Source organism: Carassius carassius, chromosome 37 (genome assembly GCF_963082965.1).
Source record: "Carassius carassius chromosome 37, fCarCar2.1, whole genome shotgun sequence".
NCBI lineage: Eukaryota > Metazoa > Chordata > Actinopteri > Cypriniformes > Cyprinidae > Carassius > Carassius carassius.
In genome coordinates this window covers 29171627-29191794 of record NC_081791.1, presented here as the reverse complement: position 1 = coordinate 29191794, position 20168 = coordinate 29171627, and the positions used below count along the sequence as shown (strand labels likewise).

Sequence of the window (20168 nt, the reverse complement as noted above, 5' to 3'; positions counted from 1 at the left end):
CCTGTACTTAAAAGACCTGGCCTTGACAACACGGTTCTAATTTCAGACCAATTTCTAACCTTCCTTTTTTATCTAAGCTCCTAGAAAAGGTGGTGGCCAAACAGTTACAGACTCATTTGGATAGAAATAATCTGTATGAGTCATTTCAGTCGGGATTTGACCCTTCTAAGTGTAGTGAACGATCTCCTCGTTGCTTCAAAATCTCATTCTGACACTTTTTCTCATGGAGTGCCTCAAGGATCTGTCCTTGGTCCACTTCTATTCTTAATCTTTATGCTTCCTCTGGGTCAGAACATGCGGTGCCATGGTCTACACTTCCACAGTTCTAACATGCTGATGATATGCAAATCTTTTTTACCGTACAGCACAATTGCACAATTCTGCGAACCCCCCCCCCCCCATTCTTTTAAATCTTGCTTACATGACTTCAAGGCATGGATGGCACAAAATTTCTTAAAGTTAAATACAGATACAAATTAATTTATGTTAGTTGGCCCTAGATCTCTTGTCTCCTTCCAACCTGACTGCTCCATTAAAGTTGATGGAGTTATAGTCTGTCCCTTATTTTAGTTTTTAAGGCCCGTCATGTAATATGTACCTTGTTATGATAGAACAATATCTTTCTGAGATACAACTATTTGAAAATCTGTAAATTTGTTTTTTAGTAAATTTACAAATCATTTCATAATATCCTAAGGATTTTTGGCATAAAAGAAAAAAAAATTGTTGTTGGCTATTGCTTCAAATATACTTGTGCTACTGATGACTGCTTTTGTGCTCCAGGGTCACACACACACACACATATATATATAGTTTTCTTTATGTCATAAATTCTTGACTCAGGCTCCCATTGTGACAACATGCCCCGGGTCACTGTTCATCCCTGTACAATAATCATGTGATCATCAGTAGGGGAAACTATAACGTTTTATATATTTAAAAAGACACTATAAGGCTTTCGTCTATAAAGAAACTGAATTAAACCAAAAACTTGTTAAATCTGTCCCTAGCCTTCTCCTCAGGTGAGCACCGTTCCAGCGCGCGCGGTCGATTACATAACGCGCGTGAATATATGGGGTCACGTGACGGCGTCAGGTCCCCTTCGCTGTTTTCATACATGCATAAACAAGCCCATTCACCGTGTGACCGCGGACTTTACCGTCGGTTTCCGTACCGATCTCGTTTTGTGGATCGGACTCATGTTTTCGCGCTGATCAAACGCGTCGCGTCATCAGCACCGCGAAAAAACGGACGGATTTCGCTCTTACCTGCGTCGCTTTGTGAAACTGCTTTTTCAGCCCCGCCACAGACATCTCCGCGCTTTATCCGTTCCCTCCGTTCAGCTTTAAGTGACGGTTTTATCGGTGTTTCGAGGTGCAAATATCCGCAATGGGCGCGCGGACTCGCTGAGTGTCTGGTCCGAGGATGTAGTCACTCGTGACGTCACACGACCCGCCCTGAGCGCGCGCGGCTGACGAGCCCCAAAATCACAATCACAATCAGATGTGAATCAATAAATCATCGCTAGTAAGTATCCTTCGCTTTGGAAAGACGCGAGAAGCGGTTTCTGAGCGGATCCGGATGATTTCAGCACCGCGGACAGCAGCGGCGTCACGTGATCGCTCAACATCACATGCGCTTCAAATACTGGAGAACGGGGCTAGCTGTTAAAAGCATGAACATAACAAAAACCTAGACGCCATCGACCATTGAAAGGAAATATAAAAGTGTAAAAGCATTAACAAATTACTTTCAAAACACCATGAATAATTCCTAAAAATCTTTTTTCTATCTGCAGCCAAATTACGGACGTGCTAGCTATGTCTGTATAACAATTGTATATTACAACATCAGTGTGACAAATGCACATATTTTTTTATTTACTTAAATTTGAATACAAAGGAAACATGAAAATAATCAGAAGGAAAAAAATGTAAAGAGCTCAAAAGAGCTATTCTATAGATACTATTTTAACTATGCCAAACATAACATGACGGATAAGGATTGTTTGTTGCGCAATCTTTTGATTTGAAACGATTTGTTGCAGTCTTTTTAAGTGAAACTTCCCCAAACCGGAAGTGCTTCCCATAATTTAAAACGCAGTAGGCTCCTTAGGGAAAAAAGTGGAAACATAAGGTTGCAAACTCATTATGTGTCTCTTATTTATATTCATATGAATATAAAAGATGTTTGATTTGGTACCGCTTTTCTGAAACCACGTATTTGCCACAAGACAAAATAAAAATTTGCACTTTTTTGAAAAAAAATTTGTTTAAAGCGCTATATAAATAAAGGTGACACTTATCTTCAGCAACAAAAGTTAACATCCTCTTCATTTGTAATGAATAGTGTTTCCCTCTTAGGTAAATGCTTGCATCTTTTGTAATAGTTGTGTTTGAGTCTTTCAATTGTCCTCGGTGTGAAAAGATTATCTCAAAGTCATACAGTCAGTTCTGGAAAGGATTCAAATATGCAGAAGATGCTGGAAAACCAAAGAGTGTTCAGGAACTGGAGGATTTTTCTGAAAAACAGTTGACAGCTGAACTGTTCAGAACAAACAGAGCCTCGTGAACAACTATCACAAATGAAAACAATCACATAATATTACAATAATAATAATAACCAATATAATACGGGAAGATACACAACAGCAGAACAACCAAAAGTATTTCAGAATGTGTCAGTTCAGCTAATATTTTGTCTTGTGGAATGCACAGTACTAAAAAAACAAATGCCATTTTTATGATCCATCTTACTTAAAAATAAATAATCAAACACCTTGCAGATGCTGAGGGGGGGTGCAAACCTATGCAGTGTACTTTATTATGGTAGGGTTTAACATTTAATGTAAGTAATCTAGGATTCAAAATATATCTTGAATCTGAGAAAAAGGTAAATAATTAGTCAATATAAATATTGAATAACATTTGTTAATCAAAGTTTATAGAAGTGTGAAGAAGGCGGGCGCCACATATTGGTGTGATGACGTAAAGAACGGGGGGGGGGGGGGGGGGGTTAAAGAAAATCATTTAGGGAAATATCAAAAATTAATAAAAAAATCTTGAAAAGGTCTAGTTAAAAAAAATTACAAGCAAAAATACTCCAAAATGACATCTGATAAACAAATGATAAACTGAGTCCATATAATGCACAATACTGTGCACACATAATAATAAAAGAAATTCCAGAAAAAATTGTTCATCCTATATAAAGTCCTATGCGCTCAAATGATTCAAATTAACACACATTTAAAGTGAGTTTAAAGATAAACAAATAGAACAAATAATTAGAAAAAAATTAATATATTTCAAACGATTATTCAGAAATATCTTATTTTCATGACAAGAACAGGGTAAAATCAGCACAAAAGAACTAGTGTTGATCAGCGCCATGTGAATTGAGCGCCTTTCAGTCCGTTGGGAAGCACGACTGAGCGGGCGGAGATTCCCAAGCACGCAGCCTCGCTTGGAGGAGCGCTTCCTGTTCAAGTAGCGGGGAGATGGGAACTCGGAGCCCGGTACAATCGACCGGAGCCACCGGTAATTGCATGCCAAAGAACGCACATTGCAGCCGATGAACCCAGCTGACGACCCAAAACACGGATGACCCCGATCGCAGGTGGAGGATGATGTCAGGTACGCTCTGAGCCTGACACGTATTCCGCCTCTCTTCCCGCGTTTCCTGCTGTTGATTGATTGATAAATAAAAAAATAAATAATGATTAAAAGATCATAATGCAAAATAATGCACAATCCTTTACGTATTAAACAATTAAACAATTAGGCTAAATAAAAAATAAATAATAATTAAAAGATCATAATGCACATAATAATCATAATGCACAATGCATGAGCTGCAGCTCATCATATTAATGGAGTGTTTCACTAGTTAGCAGTAAACCACCTCACCTGAATGTGTTCCTAGATTTGTGTTGGTTGTTATCTTTAAAATGGAAATATGGATATTTTATTTGTAAATATTGTGCTTTTTTGTTAATTTCAGTTACTCTTATAAAATTAGCAAACTAGCAGTACTGACAGTGTCGTACAAACATGGATGAAAGCAAGAAAAGCAGAGGCAAAGACAAACCGATTCATTTGAGTGAGTCATTTACGCTGGATTCAGCATTTGAAGCAAATCAGTAAATAGAGGAAATATCCAAAAACAATAAAATAATAAACAATCTTGAAAATGTCAGTTTCCAAAAACAAACAAAAAACCAAACAACAAACATCCAAAATGACACCTGGTAAACAAATGATAAACCTGAAAATTACACAGAACCCTCAACTTTCATTGAAGTAAAACAAATGAAAATGAATGAAAATCTCATTATGAAAAATAGGTTTTTCTCCAATACATTGGCCAGAACTATTGACACCCTTCTAATCAACAGTTCTTTTTTTTCAGTTTGCCAAGATAACATCTCTCCGAAAATGAGAGCTGTCAATAGAGTGGCGAAACGACAGTATAATTTCACTTTGTAGGCAAAAACCCAAAAGCGAGTTTTAGCACCTCCGGTACCATCGTCCCAGAGTCAATTGATTTTTTTAAATGGGATTTTGGTTCAATCCCTAAAATAAGGTCCGTGGTTCAGACTGGCTCAAGATACCTTCACGTTTTATGCTATGAGATAAAGCACACCAGTTACACCCCACTTGTGATTTTTTTTAACTGATATGTTTCTTAAAAAGACGGTTGCTAACAAGTTGCTAAATTAGGCTACAAGGCGCAGTCTGAAACGTCATCACGCCCAACAAGTTCATCAATTTACGGTATTTGCCAGTCGTAGTATAATTTGTAATACAATTGTAGCATAACCAAGGAATAGTTTCCCACATTTTATATTGTTGGTTGATGAGGTTTCTTTGTTTTGCAATGAAATGCAATACAAGTCTTTGATTTTACCGCAATGGGGGTGCACGCACCGTAGACTGTTATTTTTAAAATTTGAAAATATATTGACATTTCAATTTGAATTTGCACCGTAAGTTAAAACTGTAATAATAGGACATTGGACTTTGATAACCTCTCCAGTGCATATTTGCAGGTTAGACTTTCATTCTATGAAATAACGACTTTTTATTTTTTATGCTATGGCACTATGCTTCATGGCGCTGACTAAAGTTACTAAATATGAGAAAACCAGTTCACCAAGGAGTGAACTAGTTTCCCATAGTCTCCTCACTAGTAAACAATCTCCCATAGGGGGTTCCACAGGGATCTATTCTAGCTCCTACCCTTTTGTCTTTATACATGCTCCCATTGGGCTCCATTTTCCGAAAGCATGGTGTATCTTTTTATTGCTATGCCGATGACACCCAGATTTATTTGCCTCTTAAACGCTCAAGTAGCATCTCCGTGGGCCCTCTAATGGAGTGTATGGAGAACATAGAAATCTAAACGAAAAGAAAATGGAAATTATATTCTTTGGTCCCTCTAGTGGCATTCCCAAAAAGTTCGTTAATGATCACCATATCACTTTTGTTTTGCTTGATGATAAGCTGAAATAAGCAAAATTAGCAGAAAAACAGTGCTAATTTGCCAAAAAATAAAATAATGTAAGTTTTTTTTATAGTACACAGTCTGGCAGATCTTGACTTGCCTAGGTAAATGTTATTATTAGCAGAAGTGGGCCTTTGCAAGTCCTTCCTCATTCTTTATTAAGGTTTAAGATCTCATGTTCTCACATTCAGATACATGCAGTCAACTGATAAAATAAAAAAATATTTTCAAGTTATACCATAGCAAGAGTAGACTTCTGGCATAAGTAAATTTTTCATCTCAGTTTTAGTATTCATTTAAAATGAGACAAATCTGCTATTTTAATCTCCAATCTGTTATTTATCAGTTTAGATTGCTCTTTATTGCTTTTTATATGTTCATGTTACAATGTGCCCCTCTGATGTTACAATGTACCCCATCAATGGGGCATTTTGTTACATTTCACTTCCATACTTTTGGGGTACATAAAGAAAAATGTATAAACTGTAATTATAAAAAAAAAGCTACATATTTGTACGAGATCAGTGCAAAATTATTGTGAATAAAAAATTATAGTCTGAACCTCATATGGATCTACACAAACTGAGAAATTTAGATATAGTTTATAGCTATATTGAGTTTGACTTTTCAGTGGATCGGAAAACAGCGTCACTGTTGAGTGCTCTGGTTGTAGTTCAGATTGAGTTCCCTCAAGTGTGAAGGATTTGAACTCAGAGCTGATCTTAGAACAGCACAGCTGCTCTCTGTAATACTGCAGTGGGACAACCTGCAGAGACAGAGAGAAAATACACTTCATACATGTGCGAGAGTATTTCTGCTATTAACTTAAACAATAATTGTGAGAAAACACATGGCTTACATAATTATTAATACAACTGCAGTGATGATGGTCTTAGTGTAGTAAGATTGAGTAGTAATGGTCATAACATGTAAATAATATGGTGTATGCATCTTATTGATTGTATAAAGTAAGATCAGAGTTTTTCGGAAGACATTTCAGTTCTTGAAGTCAACATCAACCAAAGCTAAAAAAATAAAATAAAATACAAAAAATTCATCTAAATGCATCACCAGGCCTGATTTTAATATATTAGCCGGCCAATGATAATATAATAGAATAAAGACACTTACTCTAGTTTCTTCAGTTTACAGTGGGGATTCATCAGAAGAATAGACAGAAGCTTCACTCCCGCATCTCCTGGTTCATTGTAGTTCAGATTGAGTTCTCTCAGATGAGAGGGATTTGATTTTAGTGCTAGAGCCAGAGCAGCACAACCTTCTTCTCCAAAACCGCAGCACTCCAGCCTGAGAAGAAGAAGACACTTACACATCCCTGACTAATGGCATTATCTGTAAAAGTTGTTCAATCCTTAACAAACTTTGCGTTTTTACTTTTGCTTGAATACGTCAGTAGGAAATAGCAGTCTACACTTCTAAACATTCTTTTTGTAATGTAATGTAATCCAGTGCAATATTTATCTACATATAGATCTGATCGGAGTCTGTACATGTGTAGAGACAGAATGAACTGAAACAGACTTAATTCTTATAAAAACTATGGCAAAACACAGTAAAAATTGGTTTTGGTCTCAAGGATCAATATGTATCCAGTTTATGCAGGTTTTATGAAGGTCAATTAAAAAAAAAAAAAAAAACATGACCAAATTTAAGGTAGCACAATACATCAATATGAGCAGAAATTATATCAGCAACAGCTTGAAAATACAGCTTCCAACAATCTGAGTTCATGATTAAAATAAGAGAAAATATCTGCCAACAGACTTAAAGAAGCAACACAATTTTATACCTCATTGATATTATTGTCTTGTTTTACGGAAATGAACTCACTTAGTTTTGTTACATTTATTAGAAACAAAGACGTAAGATTACATCTCAAGGAAATGCATCTTGATTTAAGGATGTTTAGTTATTTGTACTAGAAAAAAAAACAATATATTGAGGAAGATATTCATGTTTAGCAATTTATGCATCATTTAATGTCATGACTTTATGAATGTAGGACTTTATTTTGCAAACATATCAGAGAATGTGATTTGATGTGATGTATTATATATCACTCACTGTAGTTTCTTCAGTTTGCAGCGCTGATCTCTCAGTAGATCACAGAGTAGATTCACTCCTGAGTAAACTGGTTTACTGGAGTTCAGATTGAGTTCTCTAATGTGTGACGGGTTTGATATCAGACCTGAGACCAGAGCAGCAAAACCTTCCTCACCAATATTGCAGTCATCAAGCCTGCAGAGAGGAGGAGAAAAATGCTTCAACACTCAAACCCTATATATCCTATATCCCTATATGAGTTGGTACAGTGCATACAGTGTTAGCCCCAAATGTTGAAATAGGACAGATTTTTTCATAACGCTCTCTTTAAAATGATTTTTATAGTTTTTGGCAGACAATGAAACTCACTCTAGTTTCTCAAGTTCACACTGTGGATGCTTCAGGAGGTCAGACAAACTCTTCACTCCAAAGTCTCCCATTTCGTTCCTACTCAGATTGAGTTCCCTCAGGTGTGACGGGTTCGATTTCAGACCCGATACCAGAGCAGCAAAACCTTTCTTAGCAATGCTGCAGTATTCCAGCCTGCAAAGAGAAAAAAGGAAAAACTATTCATTCTTTAACACAACACAAAATGACTTATTTAATATTAATGGTATTTACATTTTCTTGAAAAAAAAATCAATGTCAAAATTTAAATAACTGCACGTTATAAGAATTGCTTAAACGGTTTCAAAAACTGTTCTTCAATAAAAGTGATAATTAGTGAAAATAAATTAAGTTTTTAGCTTACATTGTCTTTTTAGCATTTTAAATTAAGACTAATATTATTTTAATATATTTATGGTCATTTAAGTCACTTGGAATCCTGGTTAAGAATCATAAAGAAGCTTTCTGATGTTGGTATGATACAATATCAGTTTTCAAAAATACACTTAAATAATATCACTCACTGTAGTTTCTCTAGTTTGCAGTGTGGGTCCTTCATTAGATCAGAGAGGAGCTTCACTCCTGAATCTCCCAGATCATTATTGTTCAAATTGAGTTCTCTCAGATGAGACGGGTTTGATATCAGCGCCAAAGCAAGAGCAGCACAACCTTCCTCTCCAATACTGCAGTCATACAACCTACAGAGAGAAGATACGATCAGTGTGTGTAAGATACAATCTGCATAAGACACAATCATATATGTGTTGGAGATCCACAGTCATCTTTTCAAACTTGTAATGAAAAGCATTCATAAGTTTGATGGTTTAACATTTGAAAATGATTCAAGACAGCCAAAAATATTACTCTTGGTATTTTAGCTATGATGTAAAATAAAATTATTATATTTTTCTCAAATTATATATTTTATTTGACATGGAAATGTTAAAATATTAATATTTATTTGATCCTGAATTAGTATTTTTTTATATTATTTATTTAGTAACAATAATAATAATAATGACATAATAATTATTATAAATAATATTATTATTATATAGCCATCTTGACCATAAATAAAAGCACAGTAAACCTGTATTTTTTTACAATTGCATTTAAAATGAAAAAACTTTACCAAAATAATCACAATTAGATTGTTATTCCAAATTGCACAGTAACCACAATATCAATCCACTGAAATTATATTATATTGTGTGCTATGGGCCTTATGTATGATTATTGTAACAAATTTGGCTTTAAAGACATCATACTTAAAATAAAGATATAAAACATCACTCACTTTAGTTTCTCCAGTTTGCAGTGTTGGTTCTTCAGTAGATCAGACAAAAGCTGTACTCCTGAATCTCCTGGTTTGTTCCAGCTCAGATTGAACTCTCTCAGATGAGACGGGTTTGATATAAGAGATGAAACCAAAGCAGCACAACTTTCCTCACCAATACCGCTGCATTCCAGTCTGCAAAGAAATGAATGACTGACATTTCCTGCTCAACACAAATTCTAAATCGCTAATGCTGGTTATAAACTAAAAACAAGCATTAATTGTTGTTATTAAGTATTGTTGGCTCTTTGACGAATTGCCATGTTGTAAGTCACCTAGGATAAAATCATCAGTAAATACATAAAAAATGTAATATGATTAACTATAATCACTTTAGTTTCTCCAGTTTACAGCGTGAATCCCTCAGTAGATCAGACAGATGCTTCACTCCTAAGCCTCCTGGTTCGTTGTAGTTCAGATTGAGTTCTCTCAGATGAGAGGGATTTGATATCAGAGCTAAAGCCAGAGCAGCACAACCTTCCTGTCCAATACTGCAGCACTCCAACCTGAGGAGAAGAAGACACTTACAGATCAGATTCTGCATGTAAAAGATGATGATGTCCACAAATGAACATTAGGATGCACTTCATGTTGGACAAAACAAAATTTATAGGTAAGTGATTTGGAAAACCAAATAAAGATGTACAAATGTGGACTGTTAAAGCTAACAGTGCCTTACTAAAGTACTTCGAGCGAACCATTTACTCTACCATTCATATTTATTGGCAACTAGAAATGCCATCTTATTCAAAAAACTTCCTAAAACTGACTAACAGACCCTGATCTCCAGCAGAAACATGAAGTCTCAGAACAGAAACTTCAATAATGACAACACCTGAATCTTTTTAGCAGGTTGATTGCTACTGCCAATAGATACACAGAAATGCTGCTGCTGCATGAAAATATATACACAAATTCCTAATCAGATCTAGACAGGTGGAGCTGGGGGAAGTGGAGGGATTCCGGTAAACTCTGAAAAGTGTCACTGTAGAAAACAATTGGCTGTTCCATGCTATTTTACATTTCTTATCGTTGGTCCATCTCTTGGCTTAAGGAACAACTAGATTCTGCAGTTTGCTACCATTTTTGGAGGTTCTGTCTTCTTCAACATGTTTATTTCTTTAAATGTTTTATATAAAATATATACTGTATAATGAAAATGAGGTACATTTGGCCTTTGTAAACAATAAGTATTATGCTAATATAAAAACATTGGCCAAATATTTTCAATCCTACAGTGCAGTATTTTACTTGATGCATGTAAAGATTGTATATAGCACCTTTGATGTAATTGTTTGTGATGTTAAGCATTTTGCATCCTTAAAGGTGAAATACTTACTGTAGTTTCTCCAGTTTACAGTTTGAATCTTTCAGAAGGTCAGACAAAAGCCTCACTCCTGAGTCACCAGGTTTGTTCCGGCTCACACGGAGTTCTCTTAAATGTGATGGGTTTGATATAAAAGATGAAACCAGAACTGCAAAGCATTCCTCTCCAACTCTGTTGTCATCAAGCCTGCAGAGAAAAACCACCTCACACTTAAGGCTCTTTGATGCCAAACTTTCATATCCGCTGTGAACATTCCGTATGAACACGATTTTAAAATAAAAACACAATAGGGACATTTGCACCAGAAACAAACATTTGCCTGATAACAATGTTTTCTGTGGTGATCCAACTCAAGCTTAAATGTAATTTAGTTTAGACTACAGTAATTCACCCCAGCATCAAAAGAAATTAATTTTAGTATATGTAAAACCATTACTATTATTTTACTATTTCAACATTCTAAACAACATAAGTGATAAACGTAACTGTGTTTTATATATTTGTTTAAAATGATGAGTTAAGTTTGTTAGCACTGATACTGTGATATCATTCATCAAATATTACTCAATGTAGTTTCTCTAGTTTGCAGTGTAAATCTCTTAGTAGATCAGAATCAATATGCATGCCTGTTTGAGTATCTTTTTCTGTGATTACAAACACATCCTTCTGATGTTGGTCTGGTACAGTATCAGTTTTCAAAAATACACTCAAATAATATCACTCACTGTAGTTTCTCTAGTTTGCAGTGTGGGTCCTTCAGTAGATCAGAGAGAAGCTTCACTCCTGAATCTCCTGGCTCATTATTGTTCAAATTGAGTTCTCTCAGATGAGACGGGTTTGATATCAGTGATAAAGCAAGAGCAACACAACCTTCCTCTCCAACACTGCAGTCATACAGCCTACAGAGAGAAAACATATACACAGCTCAACACGCATTCATTCTGAAGAAAAAATTGAGTGATGAGCTGCAAGTGTTTGAGCATTAAAATGGGTGATATTGTGCATTAATGTACGAGTAATGTAGAGTGGTATTCATAATTTACATCTTGTAGAATCTGCAAAACATGTCAAGTTGGTCAAAAAGTAGTGTGTTCATGCTTAAATTTAGAAGAATATTAATGTATTTAAAAAAAATATTACCAGCAATAATTTAGGTATATACGATTTAACTTAATGTAAGATTGTGTATTTGTTGTAGAATAATCTAAGAAGAAGGCTTTTATTTATTTAGTTTTATTTATTTTGCATTTTATTTTTACACATTTATGTAATGAAATGTATCAAAGAAAATATGAAGAACAACAATAGATTTGGTTATATCACTCACTGTAGTTTTTCTAGTTTACAATGTGGATCTTCCAGTAGTTTAGACATAAGCTTCACTGCTGAATTTCCTAGTTTATTGGAGTTCAGACTCAGTTCTCTCAGATGTGACGGGTTTGATATAAGAGCAGAAACCAGAGCAGCACAGCCTTCCTTTCTAATACTGCAGTTACACAACCTGCAGAAACACTTGCACTAAATAAAAAATGATTCATACCAGGGACATACATAATATCATAGAAGAAGGACATTCAGAGATGAGAACAATATAATAAAAAAGTTAAATTGAAATTATTAATGGATAAAATAAAAAAACTTAAAAACATACTTCAGTGTCTCCAGTGTACAGTGAGGACTTTTCAGTCCTACAGAGAGAAGCTGTACTCCTGACACCTGGAGGTTGTTGTCACTGAGGTCCAGTTCTCTTAAACTGGATGAGATCGAGCTGAGAGCGGAGGCCAGGGCTGAACAGATGTGATCTGTGAGATTACAGCCCCTCAGACTGGCAAAGAAAAAAATATATGCCTTAATAATTTCCAATAACAGCAATCAGTATGGATTTACATGTAGGCTAATTTAACCAGTTCAGATAATTAATTAAGGCCCTATGTGGATCAATTCCAGGAATACCGGGCTCTCAATATGCCTCCACGAATAAATTAACCTATAGGTAAGACCCTCCCCTCAAATGTAGATGAGCCTAATGGCAGTCGAGTATCAATTGCACAGGGAATGGAACTCAGACATCTGTAGGTTTCAGCGCCATAGAGAAACATTGGAAGATCCGAAGTTTGCATTGGTTTGATGGTGTTTATTTAAAAAACAAAAATGGAAAAACGATGTGCTTGCGGTACTTGTAACACTGATTCCAGGTATCCTGAGAGGACAGGCAATATAATTTATTTTATTCCATTTCCTGAACCCAAACAGAATAGAGCATTCAACTCTAATCCCAGATTGATCCTGGATGTTGTCATCCATGATTGTGACGGCCAATTTGAAGCTTTTCTGACTTGCATTGTGATCGGCTAACCCTCACTTCCAAATTAATCAAGTTACCCACCATATTTCTAAAAAAATATATTTTATATATCCCTCCATGGCGTATTTAATTCCCTCCTGAATGGTGATCATTCTGTGTCCAAAATTGTGCAAAAACATTATGGGACAAGGTTTTCACACTGTCATTGTAAGACAGTCACTGCCATAGCTGTCACTGTAGGACAGTGAGCTGCTCTGTTTGTCCTAGGGAGCAACCGTAACTAAGGGGGAAGGCTTACTGATAAGTCAAATGTTATATTGTACACATTTTCACATTTGTTGAAGACCAAATGTGGGTCACTTTCCAGCCAGTTGATACTTTTTTAAGTGTAAAATCTTACTAACAACTAATGTAGAAATGTATCTTGTTTATATCTTGTTTCCCCCTGAACACCCTCTAAACAATTGCATACAACTTATGTCTGATTGCCATAAATATTATTTTGTGTGCCTGTAACTCAAGAACATCCTTTAATATTCACATATATTTTGTAATAAGTTTTTAAGACTCCAAAACTGGGATCCAGTTGGAGCTGAAATTTGCAGGATGGGAGCTTTCCAGAAGCAGGGTTGGAGAACCCTGCTTTATACAAAAGTGAGTTAGAATAGGCTAGCAAATTTAATATACTCACTCTACTTTTCTGGAAGCTTTGACCACCGGCTGCAGCCTCAAAAGACACTCCTCTGACAGGTCATATTGCCTCAGCTCAAATTTATCCAGGTCCTCTGCAGAGTTCAGCAGCACAAACACGATAGCTGACCACTGGGCTGGAGAGAGTTTGACTCCAGAGAGGCGATGGGTGCCTCTATTGCTCAGGTACGTTTGGACCTCCTGCACCAGGGACTGGTCATTCAGCTCATTTAGGCAGTGAAACAGATTGATGGACTTCTCTGGAGAGGGATTCTCTCTAATTTTACTCTTAATGTACTAAATAATTTCACATGGATCCTGGGAGCTTCTCGTCATTGTGAATAATCCCCGTAGTAGAGTCTGATTGGACTTAAGTGAAAGCCCTAGCAGAAATCGAAGGAAAAGATCCAGGTGTCCATTCTCACTCTGCAAGGACCGGTCCACTTCACGCTTTAGAAAACCTGTCATTGAGGACTTCTTGTTCTCCTGAGCAAAGGAAAGGAACTTAAACAAGGCAGCAAAAAACTCTTGAACACTGAGATGCACAAAGCTATACACCTTATCTAGCTTTAGACCAAACTCTTCTTTAAAGATCTGGGTACAAACTCCAGAGTACATGGATGCATCTCGGACATCAATGTCGCACTGTTTCAAGTCCTCCTCGTAGAAGACTAGGTTGCCTCTTTCCAGTTGTTGAAAAGCCAGTTTCCCAAGTGACAAGATGCTCTTTCTGGCCTGCTCAAGATCTACTTCACATTTCCCATCATACTTCTGGGTCTTCAGTTTGGTATGAACGATCAGGAGGTGTGCAAACATTTGAGTAAGAGTCTTGGGAATCTCTGTACTCTTGGCTTCACTCAACATTTTCTCAAGAACAGTGGCAGAGATCCAGCAGAACACTGGGATGCGGCACATGATGTGAAGGCTCCTTGTTGATTGAATGTGTGTGACGATCCTATTGGCCAGATTGTGATCTTTTATTTTTCTCAGAAAATATTCAGCCCTCTGAGGGTTTCTGAACCCTTGTACCTCTGTTACCCGGTCGACAAACTCTGCAGGGATCTGATTTGTTGCTGCCGGTCGGGCAGTAATCCAGATGAGAGCAGACGGAAGGAGGTTCCCCTTAATGAGGTTGGTCAGCAGCACATCTACTGAGGCCGATTTGGTCACATCCCACAAAATTTCACTGTTCTGGAAATCCAGAGGAAGACGCCACTCATCCAGACCATCGAAAATAAAGATAGTTTTATAGTCATTATATTCTATAGGTTTCAGTTCTGTGAAAAAACAGCAAAGAAGCTCCATCAGACTCATCTGTTTCTCCTTCATCAAATTCAGGTCTCTGAAAGGAAGCGGAAAGATGAAGTGAACGTCCTGATTAGCCTTTCCCTCAGCCCAGTCCAGAATAAACTTGTGCACTGAAGCGGTTTTTCCTATTCCGGCAACTCCTTTGGTCAGCACCATTCTGATGGGTTTGTCTTGTCCAGGTAAGGATCTGAAGATTTCATTACATATGATAGGAGTTTCCTGAGTCTCTTGACCTCTGGACAATGAGGTCTCAATGCATCTCACCTCATGCTCGTTGTTTGTGTTGCCAGTCCCTCCCTCTGTGATGTAAAGCTCTGTGTAGATCTCGTTCAGAAGTGTTGCATTCCCTTGATTTGAGACTCCTTCGCTGATTTTCTGAAATTTCTGCTTCAGTCTTGATTTCAGTTGTTGTTGGCTCACTGAGATCAACTCTGCAATATACAACAGAAAAAAATATTTATGCTGCACAACAATATTCTAGGAACATCCAGAAAAGCCCAACAACCACACATAGTAACACCAAAGCAACTATCCAGAACACTCTAACAACCTCCCAGAACAATCTCGGAACAATCTATAACATTCAAATGTTTGTTTTAGTCTTACAACTTACAGCTTGTTAAACTATTTTAAACTTTCAGGCTAGGATTTCTCAAGCCAACATCAAAGTTTGTCTGCAAACTATAATATCCAGTAACTGTAACTAACCCTTTAGGAATTAAACAGAAATGAAAGAAGCAAATTACATGCATAATCAAGTAACAGACACAACTGAAATTAAGAAATAAAAATTATTCCCTACAAATGAGCAGCAAGGATGCTAGAGAGTTTGAAATCTGACTCTTACTGGTCTGTAGTGTGTTAGCGAGGTCTGGCTGGTTCATCTTCCACAGGACATGAAGCATAATCCTCAGAACTGCCTCACTCACTCGGCTCTGCCCTTCATCCTCCTCCTCCTCTCTCACAGAGCATGCTGAGTAATCTGGTTTCAGCAGTTTCTCAAATTTTCTCAGCTCTTTCTTCATCAGAGAGATGCTTGTGTCCTCAAGCTCCTAAAATCAGTGTTTAATTACAGTGAACATTCAGACGCTCAGCTTCCATCAGAAAGTGAAGAGAACAATGCACAAGAGCTTTAGTACACTAATGTCACTACAACAAATCTCCTGCTAAAAGATACCGAAGGGAACTGACATCATGTGGATGATGTTTATGAATTATACACTAGATGAGTCTAATAACAAGCTTTTAAAAAGCTGGTAAAAGCGCATTTTTTAAGCCAAAAACAGAGTATTACATAAAAAATACTACTATTATTTTATAGTACACTTCAAAAGTACAAGTTCCTACTAGCCAATGGATGAGGAGCAACGCGATTTGGAGAACCAGACCGGGAGGGCTCACAGATAATGATAGTTTGATAGATAATTGAGAAATATTCACTGGAGCCAATAAGTAATTTTTTGTTTTTAAACTTTTTAATTTTTTCATTTTCAGATGTGGAGGTTTTGGCAATACTGTCTGGAGCATTTGCAGACATTGAAATTCTTTGCAATAGACAGAGCTTCTAAAATCCAGTGTTTCCCACATAATTAGATTCTATTTGCGGTGGTGTGGTGTTTGGGGACCGGGGAAGGAGGTGGGGATTAAGTTAAATATATCATATATATGTATATATATATATATATATATATATATGTATATGTTGTTCCAAACCTGTATGAGTTTCTTTGTTCTGTTGAACACAAAGGAAGATATTTGGAAGAATGACAGAATCAAACAGATCTCGGTCCCCATTGACTTCCATAGTAGGAAAAAATATATACTATGGTAGTCAATGGGGACCGAGGTCTGTTTGGTTACAAACATTCTTCCAAATATCTTCCTTTGTGTTCAGCAGAACAAAGAAACTCATACAGGTTTGGAACAACTTGAGGGTGAGTAAACGATGATGGAATTTTCATTTTTGGGTGAACTATCCCTTTAAAGACATTGCTATTGCTATGCCATTGCTACACTTTCTATGCTATGACTGCTCCACAGACTTCTTGTTGCAAATTTTGCTCACACACACACACACACAAACCTGGACCTGGAGATGGACACACACACACACACACACACAATCAAACTCCCAAACTTACTGACACACTCAAACACAGGCTCACACACTCAAACATTCAAAAAGACTCACACACACACTCACACACACACCAAACTGGACCTGGAGGTGGACACACACAGACTCTGACACACACACACACACACACAAACCTGGAGATTGAGGTGGACAAAAACCAACACACACCAACCTGAACCTGGAGATAATAATAATATAATGTCTAGTCTGGTGGCTGTGATATATATAAACCTACCAACGTCCGTTGCCATGATTTTTGGAATGACTGATCGCGAGAGGAAAAAAATGACGTTTTAGTCGCATAACATCGGTTAATGGAAACGCCGTCATTTCGCAATAGTTGTTTATCGATATTTAGAAAAAAAACACAAAAGTTTTGCGTGAATCTGTAATGGAAACGCGACAGCGCTTAACATAGGCTACGTTCACACTGCAGGGCTTAATGCTCAATTCCGATTTTGTGAAAAAATTCGATTTTTTTTGCAAGGCCGTTCACATTTCCAATTAAATGCGACCTTTTGTGATCTCCTGTGTGAACATGAAATGACCCAGAAGTGATCTGCATGCGCAGAAGAGTACTCAACAGCCAACGACGTCACTCGTTGTTTGTGGAAGTAGCTAAACATGGATGTCAACAACAGTGTAGTCAACAGCGGAGCTCGTTTAGCAATATTAAAGTTATTTAAGCAGCATCGTCTGCCATGGTTGCCATCTTCTCATTCCCGCCTACTTCAACGCAGAATTATGACATTTGTAGCGTATCAATGACGTACGGGTCGGATAAATGTGACCTGGCCGTTCAGACGGAGGTCGCATTTCAAAAGATCGGATACGTATCGGATTTAGGACCACATACCCAAGTGGCCTAGGTCTCATTTGAAAAGATCGGATCTGTGTCGTTCAGACTGTCATGAAAAGATCAGATACAGGTCGCATAGGGGCAAAAAAATCGGAATTGGGTCGTTACAACTTCTCAGAGTTATGTTGAGCAACAGTGTTCATTACTAACCATTCAACTCCGGATTGATTCTGGAATCTTCGCTGGGGGAATAAGCATTAAGCACCGGCAACAATCTGTCCTCTAACTAACACATGCTCATGTTTTGATTCAGATCGTGTTCGAAGAGGAGGGGCTAATCGTGCGTGCCTCCGTTGTCAGTTTGTGAGAGAGAAGGTGCAAGCAGCGCGCAGCTCTTCAATAAAATACAATTGTACCCATATTAAACAGTTTACAAATCTGAATCAATCCGTGGCGGTCAGTGTTGATATTGTGGCGGGCCGCCACAAATTAATGAATGTATGGGAAACCCTTAAAAATCTCACCCTCTAAATGTGTTATTAGTGTTGGTGGTTGCAGGTCTTGGCACTTAGCTGGTGGATTTAACTGGGGTTGTGACTGGTGGGCAGGGGGGAACAAAGGGGTTAATTGTGTCTTGGTGAGCGTTTGGCTGACCAAGCAGGGCGGCAAAGAAAAATCTGGCATGTCATAGAACGGGAAAAGTTTAATCTTTGACAAACTGGCAAAGAAATGTTGGAAAACTGTCAAGGAACACAGATAAGTCTGTTGTGTCTACTGTACATGTATATATCTCTTATATTTTTAATTGAGTTAACTACTGAATGTGTTCATTTCTTAATAATTAGGTTTATCATCTTAACATGCTCCTCCAGAACTTTGTTAATAAAACATAATTTTTCAATGTTATCATACCTAAGATCATCATGGTTTTATATTTCTGAGTTAATAAGTTAAGTAAGTTTATGTGCTGCTGGTTTTAGTGCTGCTGAGTAAATCTCATCAGTGAATGACATGTAAATTTTGCATTTTGCTCTGAAACTGGAAGCATGTACTGTAGCCGAGGTTTATTTTTGGCAATTTTGGCTTTAATTGTGATAGGAGAGTTTTAGAGTTGACAGAAAGAGAACTGGGACACCTGGACACCTGTAGCTCAACGTTGTATGTCGGAGCACTGCCCACAAGGCTATCAGCACTGATGAAGATTTATGCTTTACGTTTTAACATAAATCTTGTACATTATTACAGTTAGTTGATACACAAATTAGTGGTCTGAACTTGTTTACCCAGTGCATTTTTTATTTTTCAATGTACACATGCGCACGAGTTATGTGTATCCCTGATTATAGATTATAGAATTATTCTAGTTTATGACCAAAAAATTAATAAAACTCACCCTGAAGATGACATCTGGTAGGATCTCGTCATTCAAAGACTTTGATCCTTCCTGTTCATTACTGTAGCAGTGACAGTAAAATACATGCATGATATTGTCCATTCCTTAATATCAAATACAGTACAAAATCTTGACCAATTATCCAATAGGATAAAGCTAATAATTAATGTGCTTCATCTATGATCCGTTCCTCACCTCGGTTTAGCAGAAGAGTCTGCCAAACTGAAATTAGCTGGAGGATCCATTGACGCATCGCTCCTCATAGACAGACAGCTGGACTCTGGAGCAGGAAACATGGACCTTGTGTTTAAAATTGTCCTACAAGAGAAGTCATGCCATGAGATGAACGACAGTGCTGTTGTCTCCGTTGCAACGCTGCAGTTAATAAAACAATGGAAAGTTGCTGCATCTCATTTGAAGTATTAATACCATTACTTTTTCATGCTGTTCTTTTATACACAAGATCTTTTGATGTTGAATTGCAAGGGATCTTCCTCATTTGTAAGTCACTTTTATAAGAGAATATCTGTGTGACTAAGAAAATCTCATTATGAAATAATGGCACTGAGGAAAAAGACTTTAGCAAGCTCCCCCCTCTGGAGAAAGCGGTAGATGCTCACTTGTGTCCGCCATCTGCTTGATATGGACAAGTCTGGCCAACATCAAGATGCTTTTCAAAGAGCTGCGCACAGTAACTGATCTAGCTCTGTGTGCTACAAAAGCCACAGTTCAGACTATCGGCAAGACCATGGCCAGCCTGGAGGCGTTGGAGCACCACCTTTGGATGAACCTCACTGAAATAAGGGACGCTGAGAAGATGGCCTTCCTTGATTCTATGGTCTCGCCAATGGTCCTCTTGAGCCCCACTGTGGACAGGTTTGCACAGTGCTTCTCAGAGGCTCAGAAGACATTGCAAGTGC

At 37.3% G+C, this 20168-nt stretch overlaps 2 protein-coding genes across 2 annotated transcripts in view; both read right to left on the bottom strand.

Annotated features, from left to right (window-relative positions):
• Positions 1–1603, bottom strand: part of LOC132118618 (endophilin-A1-like) — an 18182-nt gene extending 16579 nt beyond the window's left edge. The window contains exon 1 of the mRNA XM_059528577.1: positions 1269–1603. Within this exon, the coding sequence (XP_059384560.1) occupies positions 1269–1313 (45 nt within the window). The 5' untranslated portion in view covers positions 1314–1603. The remainder of the gene's footprint in view (positions 1–1268) is intronic.
• Positions 1604–5610: 4007 nt separating this feature from the next.
• On the bottom strand, positions 5611–19568 carry si:ch73-168d20.1 (NACHT, LRR and PYD domains-containing protein 12). The gene is given in 15 exon segments (XM_059528576.1): positions 5611–6271; positions 6637–6810; positions 7588–7761; positions 7936–8109; positions 8478–8651; positions 9251–9424; positions 9622–9795; positions 10629–10802; positions 11342–11515; positions 11944–12117; positions 12268–12441; positions 13613–15350; positions 15767–15971; positions 19249–19309; positions 19444–19568. Coding segments are annotated over 15 exon segments (3963 nt in total). The 5' UTR covers positions 19545–19568; the 3' UTR covers positions 5611–6153.
• Between the last annotated feature and the right edge of the window lie 600 nt (positions 19569–20168).